This window comes from Montipora capricornis, chromosome 2 (assembly GCF_036669925.1).
Source record: "Montipora capricornis isolate CH-2021 chromosome 2, ASM3666992v2, whole genome shotgun sequence".
Classification (NCBI taxonomy): Eukaryota; Metazoa; Cnidaria; class Anthozoa; order Scleractinia; family Acroporidae; genus Montipora; species Montipora capricornis.
In genome coordinates this window covers 7,388,504-7,411,559 of record NC_090884.1, presented here as the reverse complement: position 1 = coordinate 7,411,559, position 23,056 = coordinate 7,388,504, and the positions used below count along the sequence as shown (strand labels likewise).

Here is a 23,056-nt window from a genome sequence, read left to right as displayed (position 1 = left end):
GTTGACCGTTTTTAATCGGCTGAGCGAGAACTTGGAGAGCTGAAGTACTGGTTGGCGCTACAGATGTTTCTTCGACCAAGTCGCAAGAACCGGGTGAGGAACCTGAGCACCATGTAATTTGCACCACGTTGCTTTCCAGATCTTCAAACGCAGTCCAGTGAGCTGATATATTGTATCTGCTTTGTTGAAAGTCAATGTCTTCGCCTTCTACAAGGCCGTCAAGAATTTGGCCGCCATTAGTGGGTGCTAAAAAAAAATTACATAACATGCATTGGGTTTTCTTTGGTTCATTGGTCTATTGTCACTACCAATCATTGGTCCAACAAAAAGCGGTCAAATCAGAACACGCCAAACCCCTTAAATATATTTTTTTCATTAACTAAGAGAGAGCACCAGAAAACTACGGGTACGAATTTTTGCTTTCATATTTACAGTTTTAAACTGTGGATTTAGTTAGCAATATCTGATAAGGAATAATTCCCTCTCGAGATGAGTGTGAAAAGGTTGCTCTTGTTATCATCAATGTTGGCGACTTTTATGATTTACCAGAGTCGTTAAGATTTGTTATAGGTTTGGGACATTGATGGAAAACTGTTCCAAGATAAAAACATTAAACAAACGTAGTTTATTTACAAAAAAATAACGAACAAATTAGAAGTGCATCAACTCCTATCGACTCTACTTGAGCAATTACACAATGCTCAAAAACGCATTCGTAATTCATGGGCCTAACAGCCTATCAAAACACCGAAAAACGTCACATGCATCAGCTTTACATCCTGATAAAACACTCCTCGTTCGTACTTTTTATATAAAAAATACTAATGAGGCGTAGCTTGTTTTTCTGATATGCTAATATTCTCCTCTCACAATTTAAACCATTGTTCTGAGTCCAGAGGGAGTCCTACTAAAAACTCGCCGCATGTGTTTTATAGGGTCTAAAAACACTCGGACACGCAGGTCACGCCTCTTTTTGTAAAACCCCAATAAAGCACTGCTGCTCTTTTTTTTTTTTTTAAACATTACTCCGTATCTAAAATAAGAACACTGTATAATAATAGAAACGGTCCCAATTACCTGTCAAGTCGACAACAACTCCAGTAGAAGATGTGGCGTCACTTATTAGACCAGCGTTGTTTTCTGCTTTCACGGTCACAAAATACGTTTCGCCTTGTTTGAGCAGCAGACCACTCTGAGTATAGCTCGTAGAGTTTCCGACATTGGTAAAGTTTACGACGTTACACATGCTTGGCTGGGTCCCGACACAAAGATAATAGGTTCGTATACCGCTCTCTTGGTCCAAGAATCCACTCCACTCGACCGAGATCTTCGAGTACGTAAATATCTGCCCTTCGTTTTCAGAAGGGGGATTTTCCACGTGGATGACCTCGCCTATACTTGGAGCTGTTGAGTCAACGACGAAACCATCCGATAACATCTCGCTAGATCGTCCAACAGAGTTCGTGGAGCGAACTCGAGTAACATACTTCACTCCTTCCTTGAACTCTAAATCAGCAATGCAAATCATCTTGGAGTTTTCTACATCAAAGTTCAGCAACAAGCAGTCGTTGATGTTGATAGCAGAACAGACGGAAATCTCGCTTTTTAACACACCGCTTTCGTCGTCCACTGCCTTCCAACTTGCGCAGAAGGTGTCCTTGGCGGTGACATAGTCCTTATCAACTTTAGTTGAATCATTGAGCTGCAAGTCAAAGACCTTGAAAAGACCAAAAGAGTAAGTGTGAAAAACTGCTTGCTTTGCCGAATATGCGGTGGCACGAAGTAGAGGGTTTCCTTTTGTGTATTAAATGCTTTTCGCATTTAGTCTCTCATGCAGAGGCTAAACGTTTTAACGTTCTAGTTCAAAAGGGATTTACAAAAACTAGCAGTCTTTCCACTACCACTAATTTCACCGTTTCCTTTCGTAAAATTTCCGACTACAACTTTCTTAGAATTTTGTTTTCTTTTCCTCATGGAGCAATAACACCAGTTATTTTACCTGTGATAATAATGGAGCGGTGCTATCGACTTCTACCCCATCAGAGGACTCCCTGGTAACTGCACCAGCACCGTTGTAGGCACCGACAGTGACGAAGACAACCATCCCTGTTGCTAAGGCTGGGCGAATCTGTTGTCCAACACTTGTGCGGTCACCGACATCCGTTTCGGAGATGATGTCACAAGTTCCTTTGGTAGCGCCAACACACCACGTGTATTTACTGATATCGGATTCTTCATCTCGAAACTCGTCCCAGTTGGCGTAGATATACGTGTCATCTGCTTGGAAATCAATATCCTGAGTTGTTTGACCATCCCTCACTGATCCACGATATGGTGGAGTGCTGTCAACTTCGATTCCATTTGAAGATGCCATTGTGCTGTAGCCTGCCTCATTCGTAGCTTTGACAGTGACGAAGTATATCCCAGTGTGATTCAGAGTCAAGCCACTTATTGTACCTTTCAGTGTGATGCCTAGATTAACAAACCCATTCACGTCACATTTATCTTGCCCTGTTCCCACGCACATTTCGTACTCAGCGATGCGGCTATTCGCGTCTGAAAATGGAGACCAGTTGGCTGAGATTTCGCTGAGAGAACTCTGTTTCTCCAAGTCAGTGAACTCGCTTAAACCATCATAAACAACTCCTGTTGTCGGTATTACGCCATCAAAAGTGAAGGGATTTGATATAGACTCGCTGTAAAGTCCCACATTATTATGAGCGCGGACAAGGAGCACATATGAAATCCCGGGTTTGATATCTAAATCTGAATTGCGTAAAGACGTCTGGAGACCTGTGTTAACAAATGGCGAGATACATTCGTTCGGTGAGCTTGCGTGACAGGTAGACCATTCAAAGTGACTTAACCCACTCTCTTTATCATCAAACCCACTCCATTCTGCGACAACCGCCTCGTTGTGTCTGAGATGTATCATTCCTGGAGTGTTTCCTACAACAATAGTACCAACTGTTGGTGCGGAACTATCAATGAGAAGTGGATTGGATGATGCTGTAGAAACCATTTGCGCACCATTTATCGCCCGGATTGTCACGTACACTATACTACCAGATGTGAGAGGATTTGAAAGGGAATAGTCCACCGAGGTAGCCTCGGGATCAACAACAGTCCATGAGACGATATCACACAACTGAGGTCCACTACCAGCGCACCATTCAACTAAAGAAACTCCACTTTCAGCGTCCGTGGCCCATGTCCAGGAAAAATCCAGTCGTCGAGGACTGCTTTGATGCGCATAGCATGAACTCTGCTCAGCACTTGTGCACGAACTAAGAGAAGAAAAGACATCGGCCGATTGTCGTCTGCGTTCGCTTTCTGTCTGAGATCGGGACAAAGAAACAACGTCTGCTGCATCTGCCTTCAGGTTAAATGAAACGTCTCCAATCAAAGGTGGCGTAACATCAACTGTAATTCCGTCGGAATAAGCTGACTCTTTCAATCCAGCTGCATTGGTTGCTTCTACAGTGAAGAAATATCTTTGACCTTCCTGGAGGATTGTTTGATGGATCGTACTTGTATCAAGGCCTGCATACGTCATTACTTGTACGTCACAAGCGCCTGCAAGGTAAGCAAAACAAATGCACACGGAATAAGGTAACAATAAGAAAAAAAAAGTACTATTTTAAAAGTGGATTAGAAGGGCTTTGTGTAGCAGCTATTAAAAAGATTACTTTTCCATATCTAACGCATAATTGGAGTTAGAGTCGAGAACCAGAAATTTAGGGTGGATAATTTGCCGAAGAGTTGAATGTTGAATTGAAACTGACAATAATGATAAGGACAAGTAAACAACAAATCGATTACCTTGAGCTGTACCAATACACCAATGATACTCGACTACACTGCTTTCAAAATCTTGAAATCCCGTCCAGTGAGCAGTTAAGATGCCGCGGTCGCTTTGATAATCGGCATCAATGAAGTCTCCACTAAAGAGAGAAGTACTGTTCTCATCGACCACGTCACCAGAAATAGGTGGCGTCCAGTCCACCACCACTTGCCGCGACGTTAAAGTGGTCTTCAGACCAAGCATGTTCACACCAATCACAGTCACAAAAAAAGTAAGTCCTTCTCGGAGAGTAAAATTCACTTGGTCCAAATCTAGAGAACGGCTAAGACTGTCAACTTCTTGGAACACAAGTAGATCGTCTTCATAGGGAAAACTCCCAACACCAATGAGGAAATGACTCATGCCACTTTCCGGATCGTCTACGGACCACGTGACCACGGGGGCAGAAAGAGAGGTTACGTACAAGGTTCCTTTGCCAGTTGCTGGGGCGATTTCAATTGATTTCCCGACAGGTGGAGTGCGATCGACTACAACACCGTCGGAGGAGGAACTAACATGTTCTCCTTGGCTGTTCTCAGCTCTCACAGTAACGTAATATTTTTTGCCATGTTCAAGTGTCAGGTTATGAAATCGATTGGCTGATAATCGTAAATGGTTTAGTTCTTTGTAAGGCCATCTACACAAGTCTGGTCCTGACGGATTGGGAGGCTGATCCCGGATGCACCAATCGTAGCGTGAGATATCATACACTGGGTCTTTAAAGCCATTCCAATGGGCCCAAATTGCTTTGTCATCAAGTTGAAAGTCAATGTCTAATGCGGATGTAACTGGGCCATCGCGAACGACACCTGCGATGAATTTTCCTAATACGATGAATAGTCCAGGCGAACAGTCTGTTTTGTAAATACCAGCGCCATTTGTAGCTCGTACACAAACAAAGTAAGTCTTGTTTCCAATGAGAGTTTGATTTTCTATAAGTGCGCCACCTACTGAATCACTAGCGGCCACCTCGTTGTACAAGTTTCCTGCATTTTCCTTCATAACTTGAGGATCAGCTCCCACAGCCCAGCTAGTACTCTTAACACCACTCTCGGAGTCTATAAAGCCTGTCCATGTGACCACTAACATTGACCCTGGCACCTCATTTTTCGTTCTGTCGTAATTCTGTGGGAAAACATATTGGGCAGAGACGACCCCAGGGTTTGGCGCTGTACGATCAATGACAACACCATTTGAAGACGTTGTGCTCGGTAAACCGCCGTTATTAATTGCGAGCAGCCTAAAGAAATAGGTTCTTCCGAGTTTCAGGGAAACATTGGTGATCCGTAAGCTAGTTTTCAAGAGTGGAACCGAAGTGAAGTTTTTGATGTCGTTCTTGTCTGGCAATGTTCCTAGTCCCCACGCTACTGACTTTATGCCACTCTCGTTATCACGAACTGTCCATTCAGCTTTTAACGAATCATTTTTAGGGTAAAATATTAGTTTCAGGTTGTTTACCACCGGTGGAGTGCTATCAATAAGCACACCATTTGTCCAGTTTACTGTCCTAAGACCAACAGAGTTGAGCACCTCAACACCAACCGTATACATCTGACCTTCCTCGTATGTTACCGTTTGCCGGCCTCCTCCTGTTATGATTGCCGATCCAGACGAGTTCAATCGTGTTTTCAAAGCATAAAAAGGAATAATGTGCTCCTTCGTGTTCACATTCGTAACTGAAAAACGAAACCTAACTATAGGAGATTCGTGGTCAAAACAAATCCAGGAAACTATTCGTTTACTGGAGGTTGGAGCGTATTGAACATCTTGTAGATAGTTGCCTTTTCCATCCCAAACGTACGAACATATTGGCGGAGTAACATCAACGGTAAAGCCAGCGGATTGCATTGTTGTCTCCAAAGAGACTCCGTTTACACCTGTAACATTTACAAAGTACGTTTCTTCGCTCTTCAGTTTTTTTGTTGATTGTAATGTCGCGGTGGTGACACTGCCGTTGAAAGAAAATGATCCGTAAATGTCAGCTGAGGAAGTGGCTCCATTTCTAGCCCAAAGTCTTACTCTATACTCCTGCACATAGCTTTCTACGTCAACGAATTTAAAACTGACTGTCACGTTTCTAGTCGAACTTTGGTAGTCGCCATGTCGAACATATGATGCATTAGGTGGCGTATTGTCAAAAACAACACCGTCTGAGAATGTGACAGATTTCAGTCCAACCTTGTTGGTGCATCTGACCGTCGCAAAGTAGCGAAAACCCAACCGAAGATGGTATCTTATTGTGAGGGAATTGCTGTGAACGGGCACTGTCGTAAAATTCATAACATCTGATTTCCCAGGCTGCAGGCCAAAGGCAACTTCAACTGAATAAAGAGACGTATCTGGATCTGCACAGATCCAAGATGCTGACAGATATCCACTGGAAGTAAACTTCAGGTCATTGTCTGGATCAACGCCATCGTGAACCGGCTTTAGAAACATGGGAGGAGAATAATCCACTATGATACCATCAGAGGAAACCATAGCACTCGGCATACCCAACACATTATAAGCAATAACTGTTGCATAATAACGTTGGCCACTAGTCAGTTGGGATACTTTAAGCTTTGAACTTGCAGCCGTGTTTACGAGGCCAACCTCTGTAAAGTCCTGAGTGTCATCTCCACCGGGAGAAGTTCCAAATGCCAGTCGATAGGAAGCAATTTTTGTTTCTTGTTCTGTGAAGTTCACCCACGAAGCACGAAGAGCAGAACTTTCGATCTGTACTTCAAGATCCTTTCCTGGTCTTCCATCAGTTACAAAACCTGAATTTGGAGGACTTGAATCCACCACAACCCCACTGGATTGTACGAATGCAACATTTCCCGCTCTGTCAACCACCTTAAGACAGGCGTAATATTTGTGTCCAGAAGTCAAGTTTAACCCGAATAAGACGTGATAGTCCGCGTTAGATGGGACGATTTCTTCTTTTTTGACATCACAGTGAGTCGACGTTTTCTTACTTGATAAACCAAGGTAAACAGTTTCGATTCCAGAAAAATCCCGAAAACCAAACCAATGAGCACGATAAAGAGAAGAATAACTTTGGTATTTAGCATCTGTGGAGCCCCAACCATCCAAAACTATTCCGTCCTTTGGAGCCTCTGAGTCGGAAAGAAGGGGTGCAGAAGATTTGATACTGAAAAGACCTGCCTTGTTGATCGCCCAAACGGTGATGTAATAAAGTCGATTGCTTTCCAAGAGCGTCGAGCTGGATGCTGTCCAGTTGGCTCGCAACAAAGCCACTGGTTGGCTTAACGAAACAGTCTGAAATTCCAAAACGTCGTGAGCACCAGAGTAACTTCCTATACCAACCTTGTATGATACGACCTTCGAAAGATCATCTTCAATTTCAAAATATGACTTGAAAAATTTAAATTGAGCGTTGGAATATTTTTGTTGTTCTCCAAAATGACCGTGTTGAGTGTAGATAATGGAGGGGGGGCTGCTATCAACAATGAATGGATTCGACGAACCGCGACTAACCACTCCTGCTCTGTCCTTTGCTTTAATGACCACTGAATATACTCCATCGTTCAAGTCAATGTTGCGTCCTGAAGACCGCACCTTCCCGGCCACTTTAAATGGCGCAACAAGATGATTAGACCCTAAAGATGACACCGATATACCAAAATTTGCTACACCACTATGAACATCGTAGAAGCTATCGTTGCTACATTGACTTTTATTAAGAATTCCAGGGGCACTTCTTTCGTCCACAGAACACCAATTCCATCGTGCCCACACCGCCTTAGTTATCCACTGGTACAAGACAGGGGGACCAGTCAATCCAGTGACGATTTTTCCAGCGTGTGGAGGGACAAAATCTACAATGGCACCATTGCTACTTCCATTTGTGCACATTCCAACGCCATTGCAGCCCATAACCGACACAAAGTAACGTTGACCACTGCTTAGGAACAGTCCTGACTGAGTGATGCTGGTTTGTGAACCAACCGACTGGAACTCTCTAATGTCCGTTAGCCCAGGTCTGGTACCAAGAGCAACACGATACTCTACCAGACCACTCTCCTTATCAGAAAAGGCTTGCTCCCAGTGGGCGCTTAAAGTGAACCTTTCACTGGTGTAATTCTTGTCTCTTCCTTGTACGCCATCCTTAATGTATTGATCAGCAACTGTAGGTGGGGTTGTATCGACCAGAATGCCATCAGAGGTGATCGTTCTCTTTAAGTTAGCTCCATTTATGACCTTCACTGTCACATGGTATCTTACTCTGGGTATTATCTTTATGTCCGTGAAACTAACGAAGACCATCCCATACTGCGATACGTTATGTGTTAAGAATTCAATGGACTTAAATGGCCTGACATCGTCTCCGCTCGGATACGTTCCAACTCCCACAAGTTGTTCACGAATGTTACTTTCCTGGTCTAAACATTTCCATTTCGCTTGAATATTGTTTAAATCTCTGACAAAGTCTACATCCGATAGATCTGTTTCATCCAGAACATCAAGAACTTTTCCCTCACAGGTAGGCGGTGAATTGTCTGGAATGAATCCATCTGTCACAACTACTGCCTGTAGCCCAGCTGCATTAGTTCCACGAAGTACAAGCCTGTACGAAGCTCCTGGTTCAAGAGAAAGTCCATCCATTAGAGGCGTCTGTTGGGTGATGGGTATTCCCACAAAAGGTGTGATATCGTGGCCAGATACATTCACAACCTTCCATTCATATTTTATAATTGGACTCTCTGGATCTGTAAAGTGTTTAAACTTTCCACGGGCACGCCGTAATGAAGGAACATATTGTGCATCTTGTTTTCCGGCGCCATCTTGAAAATTGCCCGGAATGGGCGGTGTTGTATCAATCAAGATGCCATTACTGCACATCACCGCTTTGAACCCAATTGCGTCCAATACAAAAAGGCGCGTGAAGTACGTGTGATTATGCTTCAAATTTAGACCAGAGACCTGAACTGATGTTGAATCTCCAATTGGAGTCATTGGGACAATGTCTGCTTCACCTTCGTCTAAGGTACATGGGGTTTCCGAGGACACGCCCCATTTTGCGGCAACAACGTCTTGGATATTGCTCCTAAGATGAAAATTCATACCAATGCTAAATGTATCCCACTGATAATCGGTATCTACGGTTTTATTAACACCATCATAGACATAGCGTATCTGCGGCCCTTTTCGTCTGGCAACAAGCTTACAATTAACTGTAGGACTGTCCATTCCACGGTCATTTGTAGCCATCACGCTGACATACACATCTCTACCGTGCATGATTGGTAGATCGTCAACTTTAAGGCTCAAGGATGGCTCAATCCAGGCAGAAAAGTCATCACCAGAACCCTGAATAGAGCCGATTCTCACATGATAGCTGTTGATTTTTGTATCTTCGTGAAATCCATGCCACTGGATAAAATACTTAGTATCTGACACTTGTCTTGCTGAGCACGATCCATCAGCAATGGGAGGTGTTCCATCTACATCCTCTTTGCAGTTGGTAAACACTGTCCTATCGATTGCTCTGGCCGACCACCACCACTCTGCCAGCGTCTTCCTGGAGCACCATCTAAACCTTATGCTGCATCCAAACAACCAGCACCTGATTCGAATGCATATTCGGAATCGATACCACAGCCAAATTCGAATACGAAGCGGAGTCATTCGAAGTTTCAACTCGATGCAAGCCTTTAATGGCCACTTGTCTATCTTGATTTGCAGATCTGGTACTAAATATGTTTCCAGGATTCTTGCCTCGATAGTAATTCCAGCTTCAACGATAAATAGAGACAGGGCCGCGCCCGCATAAACAGAGACCCATGCACCTGGAATAAGGCCGAGTCTAAAAGCCTTGTCGCGCATACAAACTTGCCCATGGTAATCCACAACATAATACCCGCCAGCCCCTGCAAAAATTCTCACCGGTATACCAAAAACTGGTACTATATCAGAATATTCTGGCATGAATTGCTGATATCCTCGTAGCAAATTCCCTCGAAACAATGTCATGCAGGATCCTGGGTCTGTAACCATCCTGCGCAAGCGGTTCTTTCTATGCTCTCTCTCAAGTTGATCAGAATAAATATCGGATTCTAAGAGCAACTGATAAATACTTCGTTTGCGGTTATGGCCACATAGCATATCTCCAAAAGGAAACAGCTTTCGTGGGCGCAAGACGTAATCATTCATCACTTCAAAGAAAAGGCAGTTTTCGTAGATTCCAAATGTGGTGTTCAGAATTGGCAACCTTAGATAAAAGTACCTGTCTTCAAAGTCACCACCCATGAGTTCTATATTCTCTTTCTCGGAATAAGTGCCACTGGAGAAGGCAACTGCTATAACTTCACTGTCCACACTGTTAACAGACTCCAAGCCAGAAGGAGTTCGGACTACTCTTTCTAACGTGTTTTCTCCTGTTTCGTCACTAGTCAAGGCATGAAACTCAAGCTTACATTGAAAGCCAGCAATCATCGCGCACTTTGATATGCAGGCGAATTCACCACCGAACTGTCTCACAATCGCCATCCCTTGAGCATTTTTTCCAATGCGAATCACTCTATCGGGCGCAAGACCAAACGATGCTAGATCCCCATTTGCAGAGAGTTTATAACCGTAAGCCCTTTCACCTTCCCCGTTTGTTACCCACAAAACATTGCTTGACTCATCGTACGAAACGGAAGTTGCTTTACCTTCCACAGATACGGTATTTAAAATTCCGACCCAAGACGGTGCCTGTGTTGACAAAATGCTTGTTATGCTAGATTTTCTCACCGAGTGGATATTCTTTGATTCACTGTCACTGAACCAAATATAATCCCGAGCAACAGCGACACCTCCAATCTTCACTGATAATGGGGCACCTTGGCTTCCAAGCTGAATTATCTTCTTGACACCTAAAGCAAAGGTGGTAACCACGAGGAGTGATGCCCTGCCTTTATTGCTCGAAACACCGTGCATGCCGAGAATCACTTCGTTATTAGAAAGCTTCGAAATCCCCTCTACTTTATAGTCGTCAAAGAGTCCTGGTGTTAGCCAGCGTCCGCTCTTTGTCATGGACGACAGATCATCAAGATGTGGAAACTTCCAAGTGAAGATGGTGTTCAAGTAAAGGGATGATGATCGTCTAATTGATCTCAGACACACTTCTTCAGAGCAGTAAGGTATCTCATTCCAAGGCTTGTATTTCGTCAAGTCAAGACCACGCTGACGCAGCTGAAGCTTATTTAGAAAGTCAGTAACTTTATCCAAGAATCCGTTAACTTTATTAACAATGTCCGTGAACTTGGAAACATATTTATTAAGGTACGGTTCCACAACGTCACTGAGCTCTCCAGTCTCGGCAAGGAGATCGACAATTGGATTTTCAAATGATTTAGTCACGTCTTTCAACTGATCAGCATACCGTGAAGCAGTCTGGGTAATGGTGTCTAAGGCCTGTAAGGCGTGGTTAACGTTCTTTGTTTTTTGCCACAGTTCATAAGACAATTGAAGCTTGGCTCTCACATCCCTAAGAGTTCGAATGTTTTCAAGAACGGTGTCATCGTAGACATTTTTCATAGCCTTGAAAGTATTCTCCAGCAAATCTTCCATTTTCTCTTTGGTTTCTTTGGCTTGTTGGATATAATCAACTATTCTCTCTATGTGCTCTTTGCCATCCTCTATCGACCTCTTTTGAATACCGCTTCCTGCATCTTCTTCGTTGTCGTCAAGCTTGCGACCGGTGATCTTTTGGAAAACTGCCTTTACCTTTTTGACATCATCTTTGAGAGAAAAGGTTCGAGCTTGATCAATAAGAAGCTTCACAGTGTCGATGACAGCTGTAATATTGCTCACTCCTTCTTCACATGTTCCAAGCATATCAGTATATCCACTGGCTTCTTGGAAAGTACTCATGAGGAAATCAACTTTGTCTTTCAAAGCCTTTGCTTGATTTATGAAGACTTTGGAAATACAACTTCCACCCTTGACACACTTCTGTATCTTTAAATTTTTCCAGGTTTCAGGAACCATATCATAAAGAAGTTTGACTTGCTTCATGAGGTCCGTGTACTGATTAATAGTGTATTTACCGACCAAAAGCGCTCTTTGTATGCAAGGCTTGGTACTTCCAAGGAATATTTTCTTCATTCGATCGCAATCCGGCAGCTTTCCAGCCGTTTCTAATATAGGCGAGAAATTGTTTGTGAAGGGCTTAAGATCAGTTAAAACTGCAATCACTTCACGCACAATGGACTGGATGTTTCTTAGTTCTCTTTGTATCTCTGTGATCGGTTCTTTGATTCTTCGAAATTTTGAACGGGCTTTGTTGGCAAATTTATCTGCTTCAGTTCTGAAAAAGGCGTTTACCTCTTCTACGATGTTATAACTTCCAATTTTGCTCAGCGTTTCTGGGGCAATCGTTTTGAACTCATTGCAAACATCTCGTATACGTTGGTCAAAGTCATCTCCTAAATGCTGCCCCAAATCAAGCTTCTCAACTTCACTTTTGTAATTTTCAGCACTGTCCAAAAAATTGATAAAATCATCAGCAACTTTCCTTGCTTTGTTTGCGTACTCAGGAAGATTTTTCAGATGCTTAAGGACTTCATTGATGCGAGTAGCAATCTCTCGAACGGCTCCAAGGAACCCTTTTCCTTTTTCGGTGTTTAAGATTGACAAAAAGTCAGAGATGATTTGGGCCACACGAGATACCTTCCCTACAGGAGCTGCTAGGTTTTCCTTGTACCATGTTTCGACATTGGTGACAGCAGACTTCATTTGGGCTCCACCCGTTTTCATGTTTGTCGCCACAGGTCCAATGAAAGATGCCAGCTCAATGACGGCTTCACGAGCGCTGACTTGGACCTTATCGATTACTACCGCAGAGAAATTCGCTGTTTTTGTACACGCTCCAGTGACCTTCGACGCTGTTCCATTGACAAACTTCACGACATCGTCTGCCATGTCCTGTATATTATTTAGTTTCCCAGTAAGCTCTCGCAGAGAACCAGCTATGAAGCTCTTTGCTGCCAAGCTGAAGTTATGGTCAACGTCAGCTATTAAGTTGTCTACAAGAATTGTGAAGTTGAGTAGTTCCGTCAATGCATTTTGTGTTGAATTGTCAACAACTTGGAGTGCCTGGATCCCTTCTTTTTCAACGTTGTTTCCAAATTCTTTGAATTCTTGCGACGAGTTCAAAGCCAGCTCGTACACGCTGCAAATCCGTTGAACGCTCTGTCTAGTAAATTGCTCTAATGAAGGTCCAAGTTCGTGGAAAAAATCAGTAATATCACTGATGGCTGACACGTTCTTAAACTGAAAGTCAAGCAGATTGCGAAGACCGTTTAAGAGGTCTTGCAAGATTTCTGAAGGACTGGTAGAATTAGCGTTACTTCTACCTCCCAGGAGTCCTTTGAACAATTTTCTTAGATCGAAGCTATTATCAGGCAATATTTCTTGAAAGAACTTCTCAAGGTTAAAATCTGGTAGACTAAACTGTTTGAGAAAATCACTCAGCTTCTTGAAAATTGCCACGAAATTCTGGAAGTTGGGCGACTTAAGATTTAACTTCAACTTCAAGCTTACTCTCCAATTAAAACGAAGACCGAAGTTAAAACGGTTTCCTTGGTAAGGTGGAAAACGGGAGTTTATATCTTCCAGTTGCATTCTGGGAAATCGGATCCCTTCAAGAAAATCCAGAAGCGAGGAGATGTCCAAGAAACGATTTGCAAATCGTATCAAATTCAGACTTACTTTCTGAAAAGACTGCAGTGATAATGAAAAGCGAATGGAAAACTTGAATGGAAACTGCCGAAGGAATCCGTCAGGTATGGACACACCCAAGGAATTAAAGTACTCTCTGATTTTATCCAGGTAAAGATGTGTGGATGCCGAGCGAAGACTGTCTAACAGATGCCTTATGTTGAAGCCTCCAGGAAGATTGTTGGGCAAGTACTTGCTTATGTTTCCAAAAACACTGAGAATTTTGTCTAGTGCTCCAATGACTTTGTTAAAGATGTCATCCACACCAGTCAGTCTTCCTAGAGTTAGTTGAATTTTATGTATTTTGTTTATAAGCCATTCCCAATCCTTGACTCGGTTTACTACATCTTTGGCCAGCTGGATAACTTTACTTAAAAGGTTTATTGGTCGGAGTGGCTGGACTAGGTTCTGAACAAACTCAACCAGTTTGTTGACGAAGTCTTTGAATTTGTCAATGTACAACGGTAGATACCCAGCAAGTTTGTCTTTAAATTTATTAATTTGTTCTGCGATTATGCTTGTGATGCTATCAAACTGCCTCAGCAACTCGTCTCCAGCATCCGCAATGGCGTGAATTAGATCCTTGGGAAAATCGTTCTTAAAACTAGCCGATGCCCTAAAAGCCGCCTTTCCTCTAACAACATTGAAACCGAACTTAAGAATATGAGCTCGAATATTTGCGAAGTTGTCCAGATTCACCTCAAATTTTCCACCAAAGATGCCGATCCTCAGGCTAACTTGGTTCAAGAAGTGTATGATTGATTCTGCACCAAGCCATTTTCCACCGAATGTCTTACCCCACCGCTTTGTACGACCAAGAGAGAACTCTCTCGGACGGAGAAATGGGAAAAGGGCACGTTTTTGGCGATGTATGATACTACGTTTTTTTCGAAGGTAGATTGCCTTGGGATGGTCACCATGATTCTCCAAAAACTCGTTTATCGACGAATCCAAGGTTCCATTCTCAGAGGAGGCCGCTATGGCATGTTCCAAAACTTGAACCACTGAATCGCTGAGATTCTGGTGTCGCTCCACGAAAATATTGACAACTGCAGCTTTCACATCATTGCGATCGTCAGCGTGTAGCGTGCGCATCAGGTGCTCATTGGTCAGCCCTGCTGGGAGCTTTCTCATGGCTGTAATCACCGCTGATCGGATACCAGAGTTATCATGGTTAATGTGTTCCAGGACAAGAGGAAGTCCAGAAAGATGCCCAAGATTCCCAAACGCCCAGATGTGGTCTCGCAACTGTGTCTGGTGTTCCTCACTTTCAGGATGGTAAAGACTTGATTTATTCTGGTACCTATTGTGCACCATCTGAGCGACAGAATAGCAAAGCGATTCATTGTATCCCGCACTTTTCGCTCTCGCAGTCAGACCACTTAACACCAGCATTGCAGTAGCTGTTACTTCATCTCCTTTTTCCTCTTTGGTCATCAGCTGGGACAGTGCATCAAAAAGCCTCACGTGGAGAGGACCTTCCGGTAAATAGAAAATTCCAATCAACAGGGCTTCATACTCTTCCTTGCTTAGAGATCTCGGATATTCTTCAGTCACAGCTTGTGCTAAGGCATTCTGCGCTCCGTACTTGCCATGTCCTGCTAGTGCAGCTATATATACTGTCCACGACGTCAAGTTTTGATGACTGCGATCCTGAACGAGTCTCACGATCGTGCGAAAGGTACTCTCGTCATCTTTAACCATACGGTGCAACTCATTAGAACAATCACCAATGTCACGTTCTTTCATGCTCTTGTCAGTAAAGCATCGCAGCACGACATACAGAGGCCTCACTCTCTCTGTTTTCTCTCCACCCATCTTGGACCATTTTATCTTGTCAGTTTCCGTGAACAATAAACTATCACTAGTGAGTGATTGCACTGCGCTAAAACTCTCTTCCTTGATGGTTGAGCGCTTGGTTCGTCTGTTTTTAGTCTTCGAACAAGATCGCAATGTTAACTTGCTATAGCCACTCGCGGACATCTCAATATCTTGGTCTTGACGTTGAAAGCCTTCAAAATTATCTGCCCTAGGATGACCATTGGCCGGCCTGAAAGATGCTTTTGTAGATCGGTGAACTTGTTTCACTTTGCCATCTTCTAAATGAACGTAGGTGCTGTGCTCCGACTGCACTTTGTGCTTCCCTTTTGCTGGCGTGCCATCAGCAAACTTTGTGTAGTCGCGGTTTGTCCAGGTACGGCGAATGTAAGCATGGGTATCATTGGAAGATAGGACATCGTAGTGTGTTCGAAAGATGCCAGAATCATCGTGTTCTTGTACCTTAAATGCTTTGGATTTATGAGCGTCTTTCAAGTTGAGCTGGAATGACCCTGCTATTCCTGGTTTTAAATGGGAAACAAATTAAATAGCATGAATCCCGGCCAATCTTAACTCCACGACATGCGAGCGTAACAATTTTTTCCCCTTAGGATCTCAGAGTCTTGTACCGTGTCCCGTTGTTTCACTAAACGTTGTAAACATATATAAGACCTTTAGATTCTAGAACGGTAACGACTACTTGTAGGAGATTTCTCATTGAACAACAGTGAGCGTGCGCAAACCATCGTCATTTTCGAAGGAAAAACGTGATACCCTCGTCATTTTAGAACGAGGTTTTGCAAAAATGCCTTGGACTCAAAACAAGTCACCAACACGGTAGCAGTTTTCACATTTTTCGATCAGGCAATAAGAATAACTGAGCCAACCTATGCTACTAACAAAGAGCAAGATTAATTGTCAGGGTTATCAATTTTCTAAGTACTTTCGCTTTAAACGGGCATTAAAATCTCGTACTCGTTCTCGTCCTAGAATATAAAGGTCACTAATAGCTGAGGTCCTTCACCACGGCAGTGAAAAAGCTCAATTCAAATCTCGTACTCGTTCTCGTTCTCGTCCTAGAATCTAAAGGTCCCTATTAGCTGAGCTCATGTAGTGAAAATGCACCAATTCTACAATTTGAATCCTAACAGGATAGCAGGACAATTGTTACCGCCCGAAACTTAGTTTCATGGCTTAGCTCCCACAAGTCTAGTAATGCTTGATAGTAGGGCTTCCGAACTAGCTAGTAATCTCGACCCCGGCAAAGGTAAACGGCGGAATTTTTCCGAGTATAGCCCAGAGCTGTCAATAAAGACTTATAATTAAAAGAGGACGGCCCTGAAAGTGCGTTTGCTCACTTAATTGAGCCGGAAGGAAAAACGCTCTTTCTTCGGCGAGGACTCCGTGTCGTTTCATCAGATTAAGCGCAGGACTGGGAACTATTCAGTTCCAGGCGTTCCACGAGTTCCACACCATTCGCACGAACAATTTTGTGGTAATTTCTCTTGTTCAATCTTCTTAAAATATGCCATCAATTCCACTCAAAAGGGGGAAATGAATGCCTTGAAGGTTTCTTCGATGATAATTTAACAAGTGTTATATTTTTTATCTTGATTGGTAGTAAAATGAGACGAAAGTAGCCGGCTGTTTTGGCCGGCTACCGGCTCTTATTGACAGACCTGATTACCCGGGTCACGACTGAAAAAAACATCTCTTCATTTCATTCATGGGGGTAAACACGTAACCAAGAGAGAGATTTTAAATGTCTTGCAAACATCGTTTTCCGGAGGTCCACACAATAGTTTTCAATTATAAAATTTAGAATAGTGTGCTTTCGGATTAAGTTACCTACTTAATTTGAAGTGGAATCACGCTTTATTTTTTTAAAAAATCATGAAATAATGACTGACGCAACATTCCCCCTTGTCACACGGTGGCCACATTGTCCCGGGAGACCAAAAAAGCTTTGTTTTACCACGCCAAGCCTCGCCCCCATGATTTCCACTGCGAGGCTTGGCGTGGTAAAAGAAAGCTCTTTTGGTCTCCCGGGACAATATCGCCGCCGTGTGACAAGGGCGAATACTGGCTACGGCCCTGCAAACAAAGAGCATTATGGTATTTTCTTAACTGGCCTATTCGCTATTTTCCATTCACATAATGTAATTCGTTTTGGGGGATTCTTTACATGAAAACAATACAAGTTATTTACTCTTGTGACTGAATCATGCTTCAGTGAACTGATGCAAATGAGAAACTGTATTATGGGATTTGTGAAAATTGCGAATAGTCCTTACGCTTGATGATGTTTGACTAGCTAACTTCACCACCCTCGCTTCTAAATTAAAAATAAAAATAAAAAATCCCAAATCCTAAATCCCAAAAGAGCAAACTTGTAAAGAAAACCCACGCGCGAACAGAATAGGACATTTTTGATGACGCCATTTGACTACAAATTCCAGAATCCTTCAGATTTTCCTTATCTCATACTAATTAGAGCTATTGTTATTTTTGCCCCACTGGGAATACAAAATTTAAATAAGAAAAGAAAAAACAAACTGAATTCTGGTAATTGCAGTCAAATGACGCCATCGTGAAAGTTGGCTATTGTATATCCAGATGATGTGAATAATTTTGTCCAAACGAGTCTTGGTTTGAATTTTGAGCATATGCCGTAATCATTCATAAGACCTATTGTAATAGCATTACAAAAACGTTGGTACAAGTAGCTTCCAGTTTAATTTATAGTCGTAACTTGGTATCACCCTAGAACTCAATAGAAAAATGTATTTAGTTATACATTTTAGAAAAATTTAAAACTCGTGTTTGTCAACGTCACCTGAATGTAAATAAATGAATGAACGAATGAATGAATGGATAAATAAATAATAATAATGAATAAATAAATAAATAAATAAATAGATAAATAAATAGGTAAACAAACAAGATGTTTTCAGAAGCAGTCTGCTAGTTTTCTCCTACCGACGAAAGCTGACGAAGTCTCTACCATATGCATTCGTATGCTCGTCAAAGGTCTGGGGTCAATAACGACGTTTACGTCATCCAACAATATGGAATTTAATGTGCCTATCACCTCAACACACTTTTCCACATTCTTTATTCTCCGAAATCGTCCCAAATACATCGTGTTGTTTTCAGAACCTTTTGATTGAAATCTCACATTTTGATTGGCTTTGAAAGCCAGGAAAAGTGGTCATACTTTGATCAATAACTGAGCAATGAAGGGGAATGGGTTCGATGCCCGGTTGACGTCAAAGACTGCTTTGCATTGAGATATTTCTTTGAAAACACAGATGCAAATTAATTTGTGACGTCAACCCATTATCGAGCCCATTCTCCTTCATTGCTCGGTTATGGATCAAAGTATGACCACTTTTCCAAACACGTTCTCGCCCATGAATTCGCGATTATCCTGAATTGTTAATTTCAATGGTCTAGATAGCAGCAACAATATAGATAGTCGTATAAACATAACAACTTTCTTTAATTTTCCAGACATGTTTCGACGGTACATCCGTCAACTTCAGTGTTACATATTTTGAAATCGCCGTTGAATTCAGTTAAAGCGCGTTCTTACAAAGTTTGTTACATTGCGTTGTCAATATTGCATACTAGAACAAAACAAAACAAAAATTTAAATGAGTGACACTTAGTTCTTTACAGGGTGAGAGTCAGGTTAATGTCTTTCACCTGCTGGTTGAGATCGGACTTCTCCCATTTTATAAACATGGATTCCTTAAGCTTCACTTGGTACTTAGTGGCTGCAGAGTCCAGGATCTCGAAGCAATCTGGTGTGCAGGATGCTTTACAAAACTCTGAACTCTGCAGATGTTTAAAAATCTGCAGAGTTCAGAATTCAGAGTTCTTTGAATTCACTACTATCGTGAATTTTGGACACAGTGTCCCCGGACTTGTGGTAGCAGAGAAAATAAGGAAATAAAAAATCATAATACAGAACGTAATTTTCAGGCTAGATAGCAGCTTTAATTAAAACATTTAATTACTTTCATGAACGGGACATATCAGGAATGGTAGGTGTTATTATCAATGTCATGTAATTGTTCGAACTTAATAAAAAAAAAGTCTGAAATAAAGGTGGAAAGTTAAAAAAAAAATTCATATCCGTGGTTTGGATTTGAACCCAGAGTTTCTACTCTATAGGATCCGCTTCTTTCCGCTTTTCTCAAAAAGTCTACCAAAGAGTATCGTTGGAGAAGAATATTTAGGCCTAAGTTTTGATTTCAAAATGTTTAGCTTTGTCGTGAAGTTTACTGGTGAGTACTGTATACTTAAAGTATGCTGCACTTGCCATTGTGGTATACTTTAAGTATACTGCCCAGTATACTTTAAGTATACTTTTTGATGTTCCAAAATCAGGTGGAAACAAGTATAGTAAAAGTCTACTTTTAGTAGCAGTTTAAAGTATACTTTAAGTAGACTTAAAGTATACTTTATGTATAGTGCTTCAGTATACTTTGAGTACAAAATAATTCTACTTATAGTATACTTAATTTTGGTAAGGGCGACCTTTTGATGTTGTTTGTTGGCGAGTGATAATACAGAATTATCAAATAGTCCTTGAGTAGCTAGCCTTATGGTGGTCAAGTGGTTAGGTGCCGGGTTAATCAACATTCTCAAGTTCGCTTCCTTTCACAGGTAACCCAAGCTCACTCTGTGTGCCACCTAAGTAGATATAGAGAACATATGAGGCGAAGTTTAGGTCTGGAAATTTGCAAGAAAATTGAAATAAAAATCGATAAAACTTACCATGTGGTGAGCTGTTGTTGTCTTTAATACGTACACGAAGTTCCGGGAAAAATGGTCCCCGTTCACCCTCCTTCATAATATAAGGGACTTTAAGATAGTACATGACGGTAGACTGGGACGGTCAGATGAGTGTCATGTCACGCAAAATCCCCGCGACATTTGACCGTCGTGCTTCTGGGATGGTATGTTTTTGCCGGGTTTCTCGTCGTGGAATCTACGGTGAAAACGGTAGGAATTCAACCATACTTATTCGCACTATTTTAGTCTTTTCCTTTATTATGCATTGAAAACTGATCACCCAATGGGCTAAATGTGCATTTGGTTGTGTTTGTCTTGATTTATCTGTCGCTGAAATGAAAAAATCTAGGGAAATTCTGAGTTCATTGAAAGACATCGCTCGGCCACATCGCAGCTCAAACCAAAATTTGCTTGTTTTGAATGTAGCGTTATCCATAATCCACCATGACACAGGACGAAAGCAGAACAGAAAGGTAAAGTATAATAAGTTGTGGAGGGAGGGGAGTCTCAAATTGCTAAGAAGAAAACTCACTGAGCAATCTGGGACTCCCCTCCCTCCAGGGGGATATATATTCCCCTCGTCACCAGGCGTCCCGAGTTCAGTGCCATTGAATTGGACACTTCGCGAGGACAACGCTTTCTGACCGCCATTTTAGCAGGTTAACTTACAAGTTCTACAGAGCCTAGTGGCTTCGCATTGTTTATTTAGCGACTGGATTCGATTTTCACGAAAAAAATCGTGCTTGTTTTGGGTCGATCGGAGTACCTACGCTGGCTTCCGTCTCCTACCTTGTCACTATACTATGAAGGAAGGTGAACGGGGACCATTTTTCCCGAAACTTCGTGTACGTATTAAAGACCACAACAGCTCCCCACATGGTAAGTTTCATCGACTTTTATTTCCATTTTCTTGCAAATTTCCAGATCTAAACTTCGCCTCATATGTTCTCTATATCTACCTATGCGGCACACACAGTGAGCCTGGGTTACCTGTGGTCCTTTGTCTTTGTCCTTTGTCTGAGTTTGAGAGCAAAAAAATTAAGCACCTTTTGAAATTCGATGAAATAAAATCTTTTATGAGGTAATTTAGTCTTTTAGCTTTAATTTGACATATAACTCCTTTGTAGCGAAAATACTCGCGTGACTAGAACTTTTTTCTGTGGGCACCTCATTTTCATTTACCGAGACCTTAACAATATAAAAATGGTATCGTCAAGACAAGCTAAAAAAAGAAAACAGCTCACTTCCAGATGCCGTCCGAGGCTAAAAAAAACGCAGCGTGCTCAAATTGCCTAATAATGTGTTGTGTAGAGTCCTCAATTAATTAACATAGGATTTTATCAGCAAGGGGAAACTATGAAAGATAAAAGCTCAAACTAAAGTTCATGGTAAATTAACGAAACTATGATCATTTAACTGTTACTGGTAATTATTGTTGCCTTACGACTATCGCCGCAATCAAGTTTTCTGATAAAAATATGACTTTTCCACGTTTCACAGGAAGTAAAATAGGCACTTCACATGTCGGAAAATAGAAGACCGTTCCAAGGTATTTTTTAAACCACTTAAGCGCAAGCCCTGCTTTGAAAAAGTGGGCTCTTTCGACTCAAGATTTCACATGTCACACTTACCCTTCTTGAATGCTGCAATTTCCGGTAACTCTAAATCCTTGGGAAAAAGGACCTCTGTGATGTTTCCATGCTCCCCTTGTCTGAAGTAAAAAGGCTTTGACAACTGTTCTTCAAATTCTTCATTAACAGGATGATTGGAAAGAACTCGGCCATGTCGAACACGTCTCAGCCGAGGTTCTCTGACGTCAAGCTTCATCAGATGCTTAAGCTGCTTTCCACTATAGTCATGTGACATAGGAGTGACGTCAACCTATGGAAAAGATTCAATATTCAAGCCAGATTCAGCGTGTGCCTTTTAACACAAGCATCAAAGACAACGGATCGAATTGGTCAGTTAATAGTGCATCAGCAAGACTTCGCAGGTTCAAACCCTGTCCGCACCAATATTCCAATATTCAAGGTATTAAAATGTGGATTATGGGAGGGGGGGGGGGGGTTGGGGGGAACACGCGTTTCCCCTTTTTCATTTCCTATTGCGTGCATCTGCACCTCGTGCCCGCGGGAGGTTGTAGAGACCATAACGAGCCACACGTTCTTAGCAACCAAAAAAAGGCTGGGGCATTCAGTTGAGAAACGGGAGTAAAACTCCTGTATCTCAGCTGGATGCCCAGTTGCTTGCAACATTTCATTCCCATTGTATTCCATTAATCCATCATCGCAAATCGTTTGAGGCGTCAACTTTCACGTCATGTCATCATCTGAGGGCGTTAAGTTAATTAAAGAAACGGTATTTAATAAAAAGATGTACATTGACGCCAGCCCTTAAAATAGCGATGAGAAAAAGCACTCTCCGTGTTCAGTAACATGATTACAAAGGATTCTGACTATACTTTTTATATGTCAGGAAAATCCAAGACCATCAGCGGTTTCACCGTTTCCTGAGAATTCAGAATGTTCTTTAAGTGTCAGAAAGAATCTCACGCGTCCTTTCCACGGATTTTTCTCGATTAAAATAAAGGGAAATACTTTCAATTGTGAATTATAAAACTTGAGATTTCCTTCAAAGTTAAGAAAATGATAAAAGATGTACGCATTTTTAAATTCGCAATAAAGGTCCATTTAAGCTCCGTGAGATGAGTCTAGAACTAACAAATCCAAAAATAAACTGTGATCAACCGCCTAGGCTGATGGCAAATGGGACGTTCATGAAAAATTTTTAGAGAGGATTGCCGGCTCAGGTCGAGATCTCAGCGAGCGGATACTACAAACAGGCCCTACGCTACGTAGTTCCACTGTGAACAAATCAAAA

At 42.0% G+C, this 23,056-nt stretch overlaps 1 protein-coding gene across 2 annotated transcripts in view; it reads right to left on the bottom strand.

The window, feature by feature from the left end:
• LOC138038667 (uncharacterized) overlaps positions 1-23,056 on the bottom strand; it is a 69,697-nt gene that overhangs the window by 30,451 nt on the left and 16,190 nt on the right. For both annotated transcript variants that reach the window (XM_068884660.1, XM_068884661.1), the window contains exons 2-6: positions 21,808-22,057; positions 3,823-15,894; positions 2,000-3,576; positions 1,078-1,717; positions 1-246 (exon numbers count right to left, since the gene is read on the bottom strand). The exon at positions 1-246 is cut by the window's left edge and continues 294 nt beyond it. In XM_068884660.1, the coding sequence (XP_068740761.1) occupies positions 1-246; positions 1,078-1,717; positions 2,000-3,576; positions 3,823-15,894; positions 21,808-22,057 (14,785 nt within the window). The remainder of the gene's footprint in view (positions 247-1,077; positions 1,718-1,999; positions 3,577-3,822; positions 15,895-21,807; positions 22,058-23,056) is intronic.